At 29.1% G+C, this 16,660-nt stretch overlaps 1 protein-coding gene across 2 annotated transcripts in view; it reads right to left on the bottom strand.

Moving 5' to 3' along the window:
• The window catches only part of LOC100210445 (dmX-like protein 1), a 132,109-nt gene that overhangs the window by 41,655 nt on the left and 73,794 nt on the right, over positions 1-16,660 (bottom strand). For both annotated transcript variants that reach the window (XM_065816573.1, XM_065816574.1), the window contains exons 18-19: positions 9,375-9,540; positions 8,926-9,058 (exon numbers count right to left, since the gene is read on the bottom strand). In XM_065816573.1, coding sequence (XP_065672645.1) covers positions 8,926-9,058; positions 9,375-9,540 — 299 coding nt within the window. The remainder of the gene's footprint in view (positions 1-8,925; positions 9,059-9,374; positions 9,541-16,660) is intronic.

Raw genomic sequence — 16,660 nt, 5'->3', positions numbered from 1 at the left:
AGTAACTTATTACATTCAAGATGAGAGATTAAAGTGTTTGTTAATTTAAGACTCAAAAAAGTTGCTTATGATAATAAGAAGACTAATGGGATGGTAGTTAGATGAGTCAGATAGCTCTTCAGAATTTTTGAAAATAAGGATAATAAATGCAGCTTTCCAGCAGGCTAGAAAACAAGACTCTAATAAGCACTTGTTAAATACTTTTGAAAGTATAGACAACAGCTTTGGAGAACACTTTTGCAAGACATGCCTTTGTTGTAGATACTGTTAAAGATTTTCCACATGTTATAAGAGCAGACTTGGACAGGAATGGCGTGCGGTCAAACGCTATTGCTGACCATGCAAATGGGTTTTTTTTGACCACGACTGTTAAGATGTTTTGATGATTTAAACATTTCAGAAATGTGCTGAAAAAATGTTTAAGCTTATCATAAAAAATACATGCCCACTAAAAAAAATTTACATATTTAATTTACACGAAATGCATTTATTTTAAACGATCATTATAATTAGCATTTTGTTTTATTTAAAGTCTTCACATAAAATAAAAATGTTAGAAAAGATCAACGGTTAATTGTTATTCATAATGTAATGATTTTTTTATTGCATTTAAATTGTTAAAAATTAAAACAGCTGTGGTCAAATTATAAAGAAAAAAATTATTAGCGTGGTTAGTTATAGAGTGCGATCGCACGCCATTCCTGTCCAAGCGTGTAAGAGCCAAATTTTTTAGATGAAATACGAGATTTTGTGACCTGAGAATAGGGGGTTTTGGCATTAGACAAAACCTTTTTACAATAGTTTCTAGCAGTAGAAAACAGACATCTACTGATAGATATTAAAGTAAAAGTTACAATTGGAAATTGCAGCCGCATAATGAGTGGGAAACCATGGAGAAGAGTAAAGCTTGACTTGAAATCATGGAGAGAGAATAAAGGATTTCATGCCAGTTTGAATCTAAGAAGTTATGTAAAAAGCGCATTTTTCAGCAGAAAGACTCATGGTCATCCGGTGGCACGGGACAACTCGTTTTTCTCAAAGGCAAAAGAAATTAAAAAGAAATGTCTGACAGTAGCTCGGCAGGACAACCAGACAGTTTGTTACTTATAAGAGTGTGTTTATTAATAAAACTATATTTTAATTGAAGTAGAAAAGCATCTAGAAAAATAGAGTGGATATTCAAATAATATTTAAAACTTATTAAGGAACTTAAACAACTTTAAAAAACCATTAGCATTATGGAAAATGTTACTAATGGTCCATAAAAACATGCAATAATTTTAAAATCAACTATTTAAAACTTTTTATTGGTTGATTTTAAAATTAACGCGCGTTTTTACAGTTTTAATGCCAATCTTTTTATAAAGTACGTAAAAAAGTTTGGAATTACTAATGTTGCTTGAACAAAGAATGAACTTTAAAAGTTATAAATGCTTTATAAAAGTAATAACACTATTATAGTTTTATTACTTTTATAATGTTTTTTTCTTCTATTTCTAAAAAAAGCTGTATTGATTTAGATAGGCAAAAAAAGTGAGCAAATACTCACATAAATATGCTATAGTATATATATATATATGTATATATGTATAGGGCTCAAAATAGGTGCCGGACATCAGCCATTGTCTGGCACTTGTTCAGTAAAAAACGACATCTATTCCTCATTTTGTCTGATTTATTTGAAGTATTTTTTTTTTTTTCTTGTCCGATGGTTTTTATAAATTTCAAATAAATATTTTAGCTTTTAAAACCTCTTTTAAATTTATTTTCTAAAATCTTTAACCTAATAGTTTTTATTAATGCTTATAGAAACCAGTACTTTTTATTACACTATTAAATTTGAGTTATTATATAATATTTCTTCTTGCGCTAAAAAATTCCGCTATTAAAAGTGTTTATAAAATTAAAAAATTGTAAATGTTTATAAAAAATACATATTTCTGTAAATGTAATTAGAAATAATATACTTTGATAATTTAAATAAATTGTGTTTATTGTACACATAATTAATTTGTTTAACTTTATTTAATAAAGTATTATTGTATTGGGTTTATTGTAAACATTATATTATTACTATTATTTGTTACTTTATTTAATAAAGTAATGAGTAAACTTAATAATTTATGTACTTAATATATTTACATAGTAACTGATGTATTTAATAATTTTGTATTTTTATTATACATTTTTATTAAATTATTACATTATTAAATACGTATTTAATCATGTATTTAATAATCACAGAATTTATGTATTTGATATATTTTTGTAACAATTTATGTATTTAATAATTAACAAAGCATTTCGTATAATATAGTAATTTAAAAAAAAAACTTAATATAAATATATTTTCCTTTTCAAATTTTAGTTTTTTTAACTTAGATTTTTTCTTTTTCTTTAAGATTTTCTTTTTGATAGATAATTTGAGCCCATAAGAGTAAAAGTGGACCAAGTCCATATTTCTATATTGTTAGAAATAAGCGTACTTAGTGTTTGCATATATTATAAATCAGCCATATGTAATATTATTGATGTCTAGTATCATTTTAAATCTTTTTTCTTAGACAACAAGATATGTGAAATGCACAAATAAATTTTTGAATAATTATTAATAATATAATAATAGTTATGGACTTGGTCCATTTTTTCTTTAAACATAATCAACAAATCGCTAAATCATTTTAGTGTAAAATCATGAACAAATTTTATATTATTCGTTTACAATAGCAATTCAAATTAAGACAAGTAGTACAAATTCATACTATGTTGTAAAAAAACACAATTACTACTTACTAATTATCGGCAAAAATAGTCCTCATTATTACAAACAATACAATAAAAACCACACAAATTTACTGATCATCATCGCCGCTGTCATCGAGCAGTTCATCTTCTAGCACATCCTTGTTGTGACCGCTGTGTTCCAACTTTTGATAGAAGTCATGATAGATGGGAGGAATATACTTTAACAGTTTCATTAGATCTGAGTATTTTTCTTTGCTCAGTTTTGTTGCTCCACAGTACAGTGGAGCCAAACTCACTTCACTAAGATTCGTTTGACGTCCGCGTTTCGCTAGCGAAATGAAACTGAATGATGCGTCATCATCTAAAGAGTATTTAAAGAACAGTTTGTATGGCTCGTTCTTTCTAAGTTGCAGCCATTGCATATCCAGCCAGTTGACCTTCTGATCACTCTCATCCACTTTCCAATTTGTAATTAATTTCAATAAGGGCTCCACACTCTTAAAATTATCAGTGCTTAATCTTGCAACACTGAAGCGCTTCTTCATAGAGCAGTTCTCGATCAATTTGTACCACTGTTCTGGCACGAAGATCTCTGTGGATTTTGGTTTGCTCTCTCAATTATTCCAAAATCTGCATCGTTAGGCAAATAAGAATGCCCAGAGACCATAAACTTATGATTCACCAGCTCAATACTCGTCGTCTGCGTCAAATGCATCTATAACAGTGCAATTTTTATATTTCAATTTAGGCCACCGCACGAGTCGCTGAATGCTGTAATAGGCGTAATATCCCTATTTGCCAGATTTTGACAATATGCCAATAAGCATGAACCGATCTCACCTGCACCTCATGAGGCTGTTCCCTCATGCCATATATTCATCACTGCATTGTCATTTTTAAGGTCATGAATGCCTAGATTATACACTGATAATTGCCGGCAATAATAAACTTCATTGGTTGTAAGGCAAGGCAATGACATGACCTTTTGCAGGTCAAAAAAAAAAGATGCATGTTTATTGTCTTCATTTTCCTTTTCTAGTTTTAAGGATTGACGCGCCTTCTCTGCTTTGCGCAAATGAATCTCATGCGCTGCTTTTAGTTGAGATTTTTTGTGTTCAGTTTTTTCTATTTCAATGTCTGTTTTAAAAATGTCACATTTCTTGCACATATCTTTTAGTGACTGATGGAACGCCAAGTTAAATTCATGATTACAAATGTCCCGAAATTTCCACTCTTTTTGGGGTTCGACTGAATCCTGTATGTATTTTTCTCTATACATGTCGTACATAGTGGATACCGTCAAATGGGCAGGTAGAAAGCGGCGAGATGCACTGTTACTTCTAGTATAGTGACTTTTGTATGTGGGAAACATGCGAATATGATCTTTAATGCGAGTGATGTGTTCCTCATGAATGCGTTGATTTTTGTGATCATATTTTCCTCGCTCATCTTTGCCTGACACACCACCATTCTCCCGTTGGTTGACTAACGCACGATTTAGTCGACCGCTGCTAATGTCAAATATCGCCAAGAAGTATGGTTTGCAAACAGTAACGGGCTTATTATCTGCAAACACAGAGTATACTCGTGCAAAATCCTTTGCATGTTTTTTTTCATTTTTCGTAATTTTGTTTTTTCTTACTCTTGGTCGTCTACGTTCTACTGTTGATTGTTTCACGCAGCCAGCAAGAAACAGATTTTGTGCATCAAAATCTCCCAACTTCCAGAAATTTTCAAACAGAGTTTTAGTCTGCTCTAAAGTCAAATTTTCAGCATATTTGTTTTTGCAACTGTGATTTATTAAATAATGTTTGTTTAATTTCTTAGCTTTTTGTAACGCTCCGCCATGCTTTACATACTCGCTACCTGTATTTCGTAAGCGTTTAATCACACTTTTCTTCCAGTTCGTTACACAACGTTTTCGTTTTCGAGGGCGTTGATCGGTTACAATCAGAGATTCAGTTGTTACAATCGGAGATTCAGTTGTTTCAATCGGAGATTCAACTGCTACAACCGGTGAATTATCGGCTACAATCGGAGATTCAGCTGCTAATGTAGAACGTTCTGTCTGTATATCTGCTGCTAAGTTAGGATCTGCAATTGTTGTATCTGTAGCTAAAAATTTCCGAACCTTCTTGCTTTTTATCAATGCCAGTGACACCATGTGTGCGACTCGTGAATGCATGTTTACACTATTCTACAATAAATATTTTTTAAATATTATGTACATTCAGAATATTATTAGAAAGAATAATGTACATGTACACAACATGCATGCAAGTGCTCCTCTAGCTAGATGTTATTAAAGCCACAAAATAGACCTTTCTAAAGAGGCTGTAACTTTGGTAGTGACAGACCATTATATCTACTGTCTAACAAATCAATATTTATATTCCTGCTGAGAGCAATTGAATAAATCTTATATTATCACTCGCCAAACTATTTCAGTTTTGTCACTTTATAAAGTGTGAAAGTGCTGTATACTTCACTAAATTAATATAAAACCATAATCAGATATTCATTTAAAGCATCTTACCTGAACAAATGCTATTCTTGTTCTAATATAATAATAATAATTCTAAGAAAATTTGTAGTTTATGTGGTCTTGAATCTTGATTTCTTACATTAAAGCACTATCAATGGACTTGGTCCACTATTACTCTCTATACCTGGTGATTTATTGTTAGAGTAAAAATGTGCTGCCCTCTGTTGAATGAGAAATAAATGTGTTATGGACTAGGTCCATTTTTGCTCTAAAAATATAGCAAATTTTTAGCAGTTTTACATACATAAGGGTCATTTGAAAAAAATTGGACTTGGTCCACTTTTAATCTCATAGGCTCATTTATCTTAAACATTTTATTTTTATTTTCAACGCATTTTGAAACGCCTAAAGTTGTCAAAACAAATTGCGTGGTCAAGTTGAAAAACAAAATATTTTAAGCGTGTTCAGGAATGGCATTTGATCATTCTTCTTAAATTTTTATGGAACATGTTCAGCAAACTTGAGTCTTTACCAGACAAATAGTCCAGTAGAAAAAAGTTTGTTATTTCGAGCCCTGTATATATATACATACATATATATATATATATATATATATATATATATATATATATATATATATATATATATATATATATATACACACACATATATATATATATATACATATATATATATACATATATATATATATATATATATATATATATATATATACATATATATATATACATATATATATATACATATATATATATATATATATATATATATATATATATATATATATATATATATATATATATATATATATATATATATATACATGTATATATATATATATATATACACACATATATATATATATATATATATATATATATATATATATATATATATATATATATATATGTATATATATATGTATATATATATATATATATATACATATATATATATATACATATATAAATAAATAAATATATATATATATATATATATATATATATATATATATATATATATATATATATATATATATATATATATATATATATATATATATATATATATATATATATATATATAGATCTATAGTTTGTTGGCTTTGGGAAGAGCGGAAGGAAAAAAGTGATTCTTACGCCAACGCATACGTCACTTTTAATTACTTTTGATTTTCGTCCAACATTTTCGTGTTGGACGAAAGTCAAAACCATTAATTTAATTACAAATTAATTTTTATATAAAAAAACCACAAAAACGTAAATTTAATTGACCAGAATGTTTTTAAAAACATTCTGAATGTTTTTAAAACATTCTGAATGTTTTTAACAATATAAACAATGTTTTTATTTTTATTTTTTTTTAAAAATGTTTTTATTTTTATTTTTTTTAATAAAATGTTTTTATTTTTATTTTTTTTGCTGTAAATCATGCGCGGAGTGTTGCTACATCGACTATCTTATAGCCTGACTCGCAAGGGAGTGCTGCTACATCGACTGACAAATAGCCTGACTCGCAAGGGAGTGCTGCTACATCGACTGACAAATAGCCTGACTCACAAGGGAGTGCTGCTACATGGACTGACAAATAGCCTGACCCGCAAGGGAGTGCTGCTACATCGACTGAGGGTTTGGTTGGGGCAGGCGGTCTATCATTATTAAAAAAAAAAAATTCCGGTCTTGCATTTTAATTTTTACTTTTTGTCAACAAAATATGGAAAAAACTTTCGGACAACATCTAAGGGTTCTATATATATATGTATATATATATATATATATATATATATATGTATATATATATATGTATATATATATATATATATATATATATATATATATATATATATATATATATATATATATAAAGTTTCCAGTTGCTTAAAGTTTTTTACCTTTAATAATTGATATTAAATTTTAAAATTCTTTTTAAGTCATAAATTAATTTGATTAAGATGTGCTAATGTTTTAAATAAACTTGTAATAATTGATATTAAATTTTAAAATTGTATATAACCCATAAAATAATTCGATTAAGATGTGCTAATGTGTTTTTAATATTGAAATGCAAAATCTATGTTTTCTTCGTTTTTGGATTATAAATATGCTTGAACATACTTAGTAAAAAATTTGTAAATAAAATTCAACTGTTCTTTTGTCATCAAAGCATAAATTTGTTGAAGTTAGTATAATATATTGGAATAATAAACCAATTTAATAAATATTTTATATAGCTGAATAAAACTTGATATTATTTTTTAATTTCTAATTTATAAAAGTGCGTTTTAATTGTTTTTAGACTAAAATTTCAGAAAAAAATATAAAATGTCAAAGAAATGTAATTTATCACTGGAAATGTGTTCTTAAATTTGAATATATCTAGCAGGACAATCATCTTAGAACAGATATAGACTGGCGAAATGTATTGTGGAAGAACGAATCCAAATTTCTTGTTTTTGGAACAAAGCGACGGATCTATGAGCGACGAACAGCTACTGAAAAAATTCATCCACAGTGTATACAACCTACTGTCAAACATGGTGGAGGTTCAGTAATGGTGTGGGGCTGTTTTGCTTTTAATCAGGTTGGTAATCTCGTGAAAATAAATGGAATTCTTGATAAGAACGGATATCATAAGATATTATGTAGATATGTCGTCCCTTTTGGAAAGCATCTAATTGGCCACAGGTTCACCATGCAACAGAATAATGACCCAAAACACACAGCTAAATACTGTACAAACTATTTGCAAAAAAAAAAACTCGCGGAAAACTCAAAATTATGACATGGCCCCCACAATCCCCTGATCTCAATCCAATGGAGTTACTATGAGAACAACTGGATCTTGAGGTAAGAAAAGAGTGTCCATCATCAACTCATTTTTGGTCAATTTTGCAACAAGTGTGGAAAAATATTTCTCCAATTTATTTGTATAATTTAATCAAATGTATGCCAAAACTTGTTTGTGCAGTAAGGAAAGCAAAGAGCAGATGAAAAAAAAAAAAAAAACTTTTGTTTGTGTTATATTGCAAAAACTTGTTTAATTTTATCATTGGTTTAAACACATTGATTAGTTTGTAATTATTTGTAATGATATTTGGTTAATTGTAATTAGTTAACTTGTTTTTTTTTATATATTTTTTTTACAAAAAACAGAGTGACCGGAAACTTTTGCAGGGCAATGTATATATATATATATATATATATATATATATATATATATATATATATATATATATATATATATATATATATATATATATATATATATATATATTATTTGATATAATTGTTTGAAAGAAAGTAAATTTTGCACCAAAACATCCTTTTAAGATGAACAAGTTAATGTGGCAATTATTATTAAAAAAAATTAAACCTATTAATTTACCTCAATAGCAGACTTTAACTATGCTAAATATTTTAAAGAAAATTAAGTCACCTGGTGTCATAATTAGGTGGGAATAATATACAACCGTGTACTAAATTTTATAGTGAACTTACTTTCCTAAATGTTGACCAATTATAACACTACTTCTGTGGTGAGGTTTGTAGATATTCGCTTACCTACAAACCTATACCAAACTTTTATTGTAATCAACAAGATTATAAAAATAATATTGTTTAAAATTTTAAACCTTAATTAGCTGACCTGTAAATCACTTTAGAGAACCAGCTTACCTGAAACAGGTGGATCTAGTTCACTTTGTATGACATATCTCTGTAAAACTTCATTATGAACGTCATTGTTATTATCATATAAACGAGAAATTACTAATGCCAATTGAATATCCTTCAGACGAGTAAGACAAACCTAATATTAATTTTTAAAAAACAATAAAAATACTTTCTATAGAACTTTATGCTTCTTTAAACAGAAGAAAGATTAAATAAAGTTTTGAGAAAAAATAATTTATGTTTTTTTATTCTGCAATAATCAAGAGTTATAGATGGTGTTAAGAATAGCTCAAATGAAAGAATTATTCATAAACTCTTAAATTAATATATTAGATTATATAATACACTAATTTACATTGAATATAAATTTAATTAAAATTATATATTAAGTTCTTCAAACAATACTTTTATAAAAAAAAATTAAAAACATGTACAAATAATAATATACATACTTGAATCGCATCCCATAATGCATTTCCTAATAGGAAAAAAGCTGCAGCATGTTCAAACCTTTGTTTACCCAATAGTACAAATGCATTTTTTAATGCTGCCTTTCGCCATCTATCTTGTGTGAAGTCATTGGCAAAAAAAAGTGACATTTTGTTATCTCTTAATGATCTATCAGTGGGAAAAAAAAAATTATTAGGAGATATAATAAACATATAATCAATGATATAATCAAAATATTTCTATTATTATTAATAATAAATAAAAAACACTAAAATTATTTTTCATAGAAAACTTAAAATTTAACTTAAATTAAAATTATAAGTAATCAACCTCATATTTTGCAACAAAAATATTTCTATTGAAAACTTCTTAATATAATTAGTCAAGTCAGTATTATTATGTTTAACATAACATTAAGTCAATTTAAAGTAGTTTCTAGGCTTTTCTATATGCATTTTATTAATGTTCACATGGTTTTTTAGGCAAGGTTTGCAAGCAAATTAGACCTGATAAATTTTTCTTAGCTTTTAAGGAAACTGATGTTGTTCTTTGTTTAATTTAATTTAATGTTCTTGGCCATTTACTTAGTCTGTTTTTAGAATCTTAAGAAATAAGCAACTAGCTAAACAAGTTTTATTTTTATCTTAGAGGAATTGGGAGGAGCTAAGGTGCTTTTTAGTCACTTCGATTTACTTTATTGTTATTCTTTGTTACTAGAAGTTTTATAGTGAATAAAATTGTTTAGAACCTCAAGCTGGTATTGATTTGAGTATGTTTATTATGCAGTTTTATTTTAAGTTGGAATTATTTTATAATTTTTGGATTATTTTATATTGAATATATTTTATATTTTATAACCTGACACACTTTTTCCGTATACCATTAACTGAATAATATTGAACAAACTATATTTAGTTCAATCGCCTTTAAAAATTTGAAACAAATAAATTATTTACACTCAAGAACACTGATTTGTATTACACACTTATATAGGGCAATTTCACTTTTTATGGGGCGATTTCGCAAATATAAAAAGAATTAAAGCTTTATTATGTTTTGACAAATTAAGCACAATCTGTGCACATACCAATGCCAAAGCAGACTTCACATGTCAATATATGACAAGAAACGCAATGGAGCCAGTCTTCTGATGAATCCACCCATGCCACACCGCACACACAGCAGTGAGTTGCTTTTTGCTGTTTCTGTTATAAGCTTTTGATGTACTCGGTAGCATTTGATTTATTATTGATTTTAAACTATGGGATTTTCTCTTGTTTGAGCCATATGCTTTTATTTGATTGGGCAAAAAAATTCTTTTCTTCCTTGAGCCACTTGCCTTTTTTTGTTTGATGGAGAACTTCTTCTTCAAGTCACTTGGGTTGGAAAACACACCCAGAGATTTTCTATTTTTTTTTTATATAAATGAGTAATCTAAGTGAGATTTATGCCATGTAGTGGGCAAATCTTTTTGAAGTAATTGAGGACAATGTAATTTTTTAGCATATAAATAAGCATTATACAACAACCACTTTGTTGTCAATGGAAATCCACTATCTGCCATGTAGAAAAACCTGTTTACTAGTGCTTATTCCTGATGCTCTGTAAACACTGTTTTTCCTCCCAAAGATCTTGCTTGTCGATGCCCATTTATCTTATCTTTCAACATTAATCTCGGTACTCCTTATACTTTTGCTCCTGTTAATATTTTACCATTATCTTTAACAGCTTGAATAGCCAATTGGAGGTTGGTATTACTATAGGATTTATTTTTCTTTAGGATACTTGCATACCATCTGAAACATAAGTAATATGTAGCTAGTTTTAGATTTTGGCACTTAAGGTAAAAATGCAACAAGACATTTATTACCAATTAGCATAATAACTATCTTTTTAAATATCAATGCTTGCATTTTAGAATGATGTATTTTAAACATGCTAATCAATATAGTGGCTATAAACAATCAGTGATGGTGAGCATTTAATGATAAAAAATACGAATATAAGAAATGCATTCAATTGGAACAAATGACATTTTCAAATACAAAATTTTAGTGGAATTTTAGAAAACTATTTTTAAGTTAAATTATAAAGTACTTCAGTTTTAAATGTATATTAAAAAACAATTGATTTATTATATCTTCAAAATACTTTATCATACTATAATTCCTGATATATTTCCAATAACTTTATAAAATTGTTTATATAATAATGAATATTGATTTTAACTATTGTTTAGAAAGCAAAAATATTGTACATTATATATTTTTTTTAACTATGGGACTATTTTATCATTCTGTGGAGAAATCATCCAACAATTTTCTACTTGGACAAAAACCTATTTGAAATATATACCACGAACGCCAGTTAAATAGTTTTAAATAAATATGAAGCTCTCACCTTAGCAGTTATTCTCAAATGTAGTTTCAGTCAATTTTACAAATTATTAATTATGTCACTTGGAGCAAGAGTGTAATATAACTTAATAACATTAAACAGTAAATTTGATTGGTTGTTGTAAAAAAATTTACAACAGCCAGTCAAATTAGGCGGCACCTAAAAAACTAAAAAGTAATCAAACGAGCATACAAATTTTTGTATATAAAAATTTAATAAAGTCTGAATACCGTAATTGCAATTATTAACGTAATAAATGCAAGGAACTTTTATTTAAAGTTTTGATAATTTAAGGAGCCCTTGATAATTTGAGGGGCCCTTGATATTTTGAGGGTCCTTTAATAATTAGATGTAAAACTGAACTATATTACTGTTATGTAATACAGTTCAGTTTTACATACAGGATATGCAAAATCAAATGTCAGGTGATGTGAAATCAGTTGTTATAAGAATTAAAACTTTAAAATAATAAATATTTTACATCATCTTAATATGGTGTTATGCCAAAATAACACTTTTTCTTGAAATATTAAAAGTGGCGAAATTGCCCTCGTGGCAAAATCACCCCAATCTACCCTATAAAAAGAATAAGGAATAAAAAAAATAAATTCTGCTTGAAGTAGTCAAAAAAACAATTATGCTTCTCCATGTTTTCTTTGTTTAAATTGTTAAATTTGCTCTTAAATTCTTTTATCTTTTTTTATTGCTTTAGAGTAAAATATAATGAATGAAATTGCTTCATTTTTTAAACAAGATTGTGAATTGTAGTCTTCATTCATTAATAAATTAGGAATAATTGATGCTAAAGAACATTATTTTTATTGTTGATAAACATCTCAGTTCATTTCATAATCAGTTTGTATTATTTTTTTTTTGTCATACTAATTTGTAACTTATACATACAGTTGTCTATATAAACTTATAAAAAGATATGAATTTCAATAAATCTTAAACTAATATATTATCTTAAATTAGAAAAAATCATAATTCCTTAGATTCTTTTACTTTTATTTATTACTTCAGTAGTAACAGTAATAATATTACTGGTAATATGTTTAATGAAAATAGTGAAATTGAAATGAATGATATTAGGCTAGAATAAGTCTTTAGTGTAAATGCTAATAGGCAACTTGAAAATAATTGCTGTTGAAATGAAAGAGCTGGGTGAGGTAATCATTCATCGCTAAAATGTTAGAAATGCTGCTCTGCAAGCAGAAATTAATTTGAGGATGATGTTGTTAGGCAAGTTGATAATTGTTGTGGAGATGAAAGAGATAGAGCTAGTTGAGGTGAAATTATTTGTCGTCAAAATAAAAGAAATTCTGCCTGGCAAGCAGAAATTAGTTTAAACCCGAATGAGGATAATGTGGTTAGGGGAGTTGAAAACAATTATTGAAATAAAAGAGATAGGCAAGATAAAATTAATCATCTACAAAATGTATAAAATGTTGCTAAGCAGGTAGAAAATAATATAATCAATATATTTCTATTATTAAACCCAAATGAGGAAAATGAAGTTAGGCAAGTTAAAAATAATCATTGCAGAAATGAAAGAGAATCATTGCAGAATTGAAAGAGGGCCTAGGCATAATGAAATTAAATATCTACAAAATATATGAGATACTGCTAGACAAGGAAGAATGCATTGTATAAAAAGAAGTAATACTATTCCAGATTATAAATTTTTAATAGAGACTACCTCAATTCTGTGTCTTTTGGTTGAGTAAAGGCTAGAGATAGTGTCTTGAAACTAATAACCATCTTGGACAGATGCTAAATGTATCTGCATACTGCCTAGTAGAAAGAAGTGTCCCTGTCAAAGACAAAAGGGGTAAATAGACCTGTCGACCAGGGGGTAACAGGCTACTGCCTTGTAGAAGACCTCCTAGGCAAAAACTAAAGGGGTAAAAAATCTATTGACTAGCTTTGCATCCCTTCTTTATTTAATAAGCTGCTGTAAATGTATTTATAACACATTATTTCCAGTTTAGGATGTTGAATAGTGGATCATCTCGACTCCTTGCATGGGTTTTGCTTGTGTCTCTGTTTTTATGACTAGGCAACTTAAATTATTATCTCCTTATAAGAGAGCTATAAAACACAGTTTTATGATTCTGAGCCTGGCTGGTAGTCAGGTTTCACAAACTCTATGGTAGCTCTCATAGAGGCTGATTCCATCAACAGATGTAAAATATCAGAGTACTAACAGTGAAATGTTGCGCATGGATGGTGTCCCTGTTTCTACTTTTGGTGTACATCGTCGAGGCAACATATGGAACCACCTATGAATTCACAACATATGAATTCATCTGTCTCATCTTGTTATCTTTGTGTTAATGATTATCTTCTTTTAATTAGTAGAGAAACCAATAGTCACATGCTTGGCGTGAGCATTTACATTCGTGAGAATTCACCTATTTGTGGGGAAACTAGGTTTGAATCAACAGACTATTCTTTTATATGTTTATGTTTAGCACCACTTCAGTCAATCTCTTTGTTCTATATCGCTCTCCTTCATCTTAAGACTGCATTTTTTTAAATGTTATTTCTGATCAAATTGACCTAGCCCATTATCTTTATCTTTCAGCCAATATTGTTGATAATGGTGACTTTAATGCTCATCACACTAAATTGCTTGGTTCTAGTGACAGTGACTCTGCAGGCGTTAAGGCCCAAATTTCTTGACTTTCTCAATCTCTAACTCAAATAGTCAATTTCCAACTCACTTTCCAGACAATCCAAATCATTTACCTTACCTACTCAACTTATGACTCAACTTTATGTTTCTGATCTTAGTCAGTGCCCAGTTTTTCCACATTCACCCTTAGGTGCTTCTGATCACAGTTTTAACTCTCTAAAACTATTATCCCATTCTTCTTCATCATCAGAATCTCCCTATCATTGTACCTCTTACAACTACCTTAAAGCTGAGTGGGACTCTTTCCATGATTTTTTTTGTGATGGCCCTTAGGTAGAAATCTTTCGTCTTCCTGATGACAAATTTTTTTTTTTTAATTCACCTCCCCAAGGCCCCGAAGGCCACTACAGACAAGGAGGCTACTTAATTGTGGTTATAACCCTCTCTCAACTCTATAAGTCTAAAACACAAACCTTGAAGAACATCGCCACTGCGGAGAGAAACAAGTTGAGCATGGTACTACCAGGGACATGGTGGGGATTGAACTCAGAACCTTTAGCTTATGAAGCAAGCACACTACCACTACACCACTACCGCATGTGCTTCTTACATAACTTATTGGATTCAGACTGGCATGTAATCCATTATTCCCTCTCAACAATTCCAAGTCAGGCCCTACTCTTCTCCATGGTTTTCCTCTCATTATGCTGCTGCAATTTTCAATCTTAACCTTTACTTTTATATCTATCAGTAAAACAATTCTCCAGAAAACAGACATCTGTTTACTATTTCTAGAAACCATTGTAAAAAGGTTTTGTCTAATGCCAAAGCCCACTATTCTCAGGTCACAAAATCTCAAAAAATAGGCTCTTGTGACTTCTGGAGAATCTTTAACAGTATCTATAACAAGGGCACATCGGTTATTCCACCTCTCTTGTATCGGTCAGATTTTGTTACTTCACCTTAAGATAAACCTGAATTGTTTGCTAAGAACTTTTCATACCATCACCTGATTCCACTAGTCGCATTCTACCTGATATAGTTGATAAACAAGTTTATTCATTGCCTGATCTTCGAATTACTCCAGCTCTTGTAAGTGATTTCCTGCTTAGACTCTTCTACAGCTTGTGGTCAGGACAACACACCTGTTATAGTCTTGCAGAAGTGTTCTACGGAGCTGTTGTCTATACTTTCAAAAGTATTTAACAAGTGCTTATCTTATAGTCTTGTTTTCCAGCCTGTTCAAAAGCCCCATTTGTTATTCCTATTTTCAAAAATTCTGGAGAGCAATTTGACTCATCTAACTACTATCACATTAGTCTTCTTACTATCATAAGCAAGTTTTTTGAGTCTTTAATTAACAAATACTTAATCTCTTATCTTGAATGTAATGACTTCCTTTCTGATCATCAGTATGGATTTCGATCTTCTTGTTCTACTGCTAATTTGTTAATGTTAATAACTGATAGGTTTATTGTGCATTAAATAGATGTGGAGAAGCTAAGGCTAATGCTTGATATTTCTAAAGCTTTTGATAAATTTTGGCATGCTGGTCTTATCCATTAGCTCTCTACTTACGGTGTATCAGGTAACATCTTTAAGATTATAGAATTCTTCCTTACCATTCATAGTATAAAAGCTGTCCTCGATAGACACTCTTCTTCATTTCTTGTACCTTCAGGGGTTTCTCAAGGTTTTATCTTTGGCCCTATACTTTATTTAATTTACATTAACTCCCAAAAATTCTTACATCTAAGATGGCATTGTTTGCTGATGATACTACCATTTATTCTTATCTTGATAAGCCAACACTCTATGGAATGGGCATTTAAGCTAGAAAAGAACCTCACTTCTGCTACAGCATGGGGCTCTCAGTGGCTGGTGAACTTTAATTTAGATAAAACAGCTAATCATTAATGCAATAATCTAGATCTTCCTATATTTTGTGAAAGGTAATGTACTCGATGAGTCATCTACCCTTCATCTTCTAGGATTAACAATATATCTATATGTTATTTGTTAACTTAAAACATGATAAAATATTATTACTTTGTACCAATAACTAAAACTTATCGTGTTAAACTTCAGAAAAGTTGTGGCAAACGGTTCTGCTCCAAACTGGTATGACCTTTGTCAGCTGTAAATCATTTAAATAATGCAAGATTTTAACTGGTAGATTATTTTATAACCTTCTCCCCATTTTTTTAATATTGATTTTACTGATGATTTAATAATTTCAGTTTTAAGTCCATT

This window comes from Hydra vulgaris, chromosome 13 (genome assembly GCF_038396675.1).
Source record: "Hydra vulgaris chromosome 13, alternate assembly HydraT2T_AEP".
Lineage (NCBI taxonomy): Eukaryota > Metazoa > Cnidaria > Hydrozoa > Anthoathecata > Hydridae > Hydra > Hydra vulgaris.
This window is presented reverse-complemented; position numbering and strand designations above follow the sequence as displayed.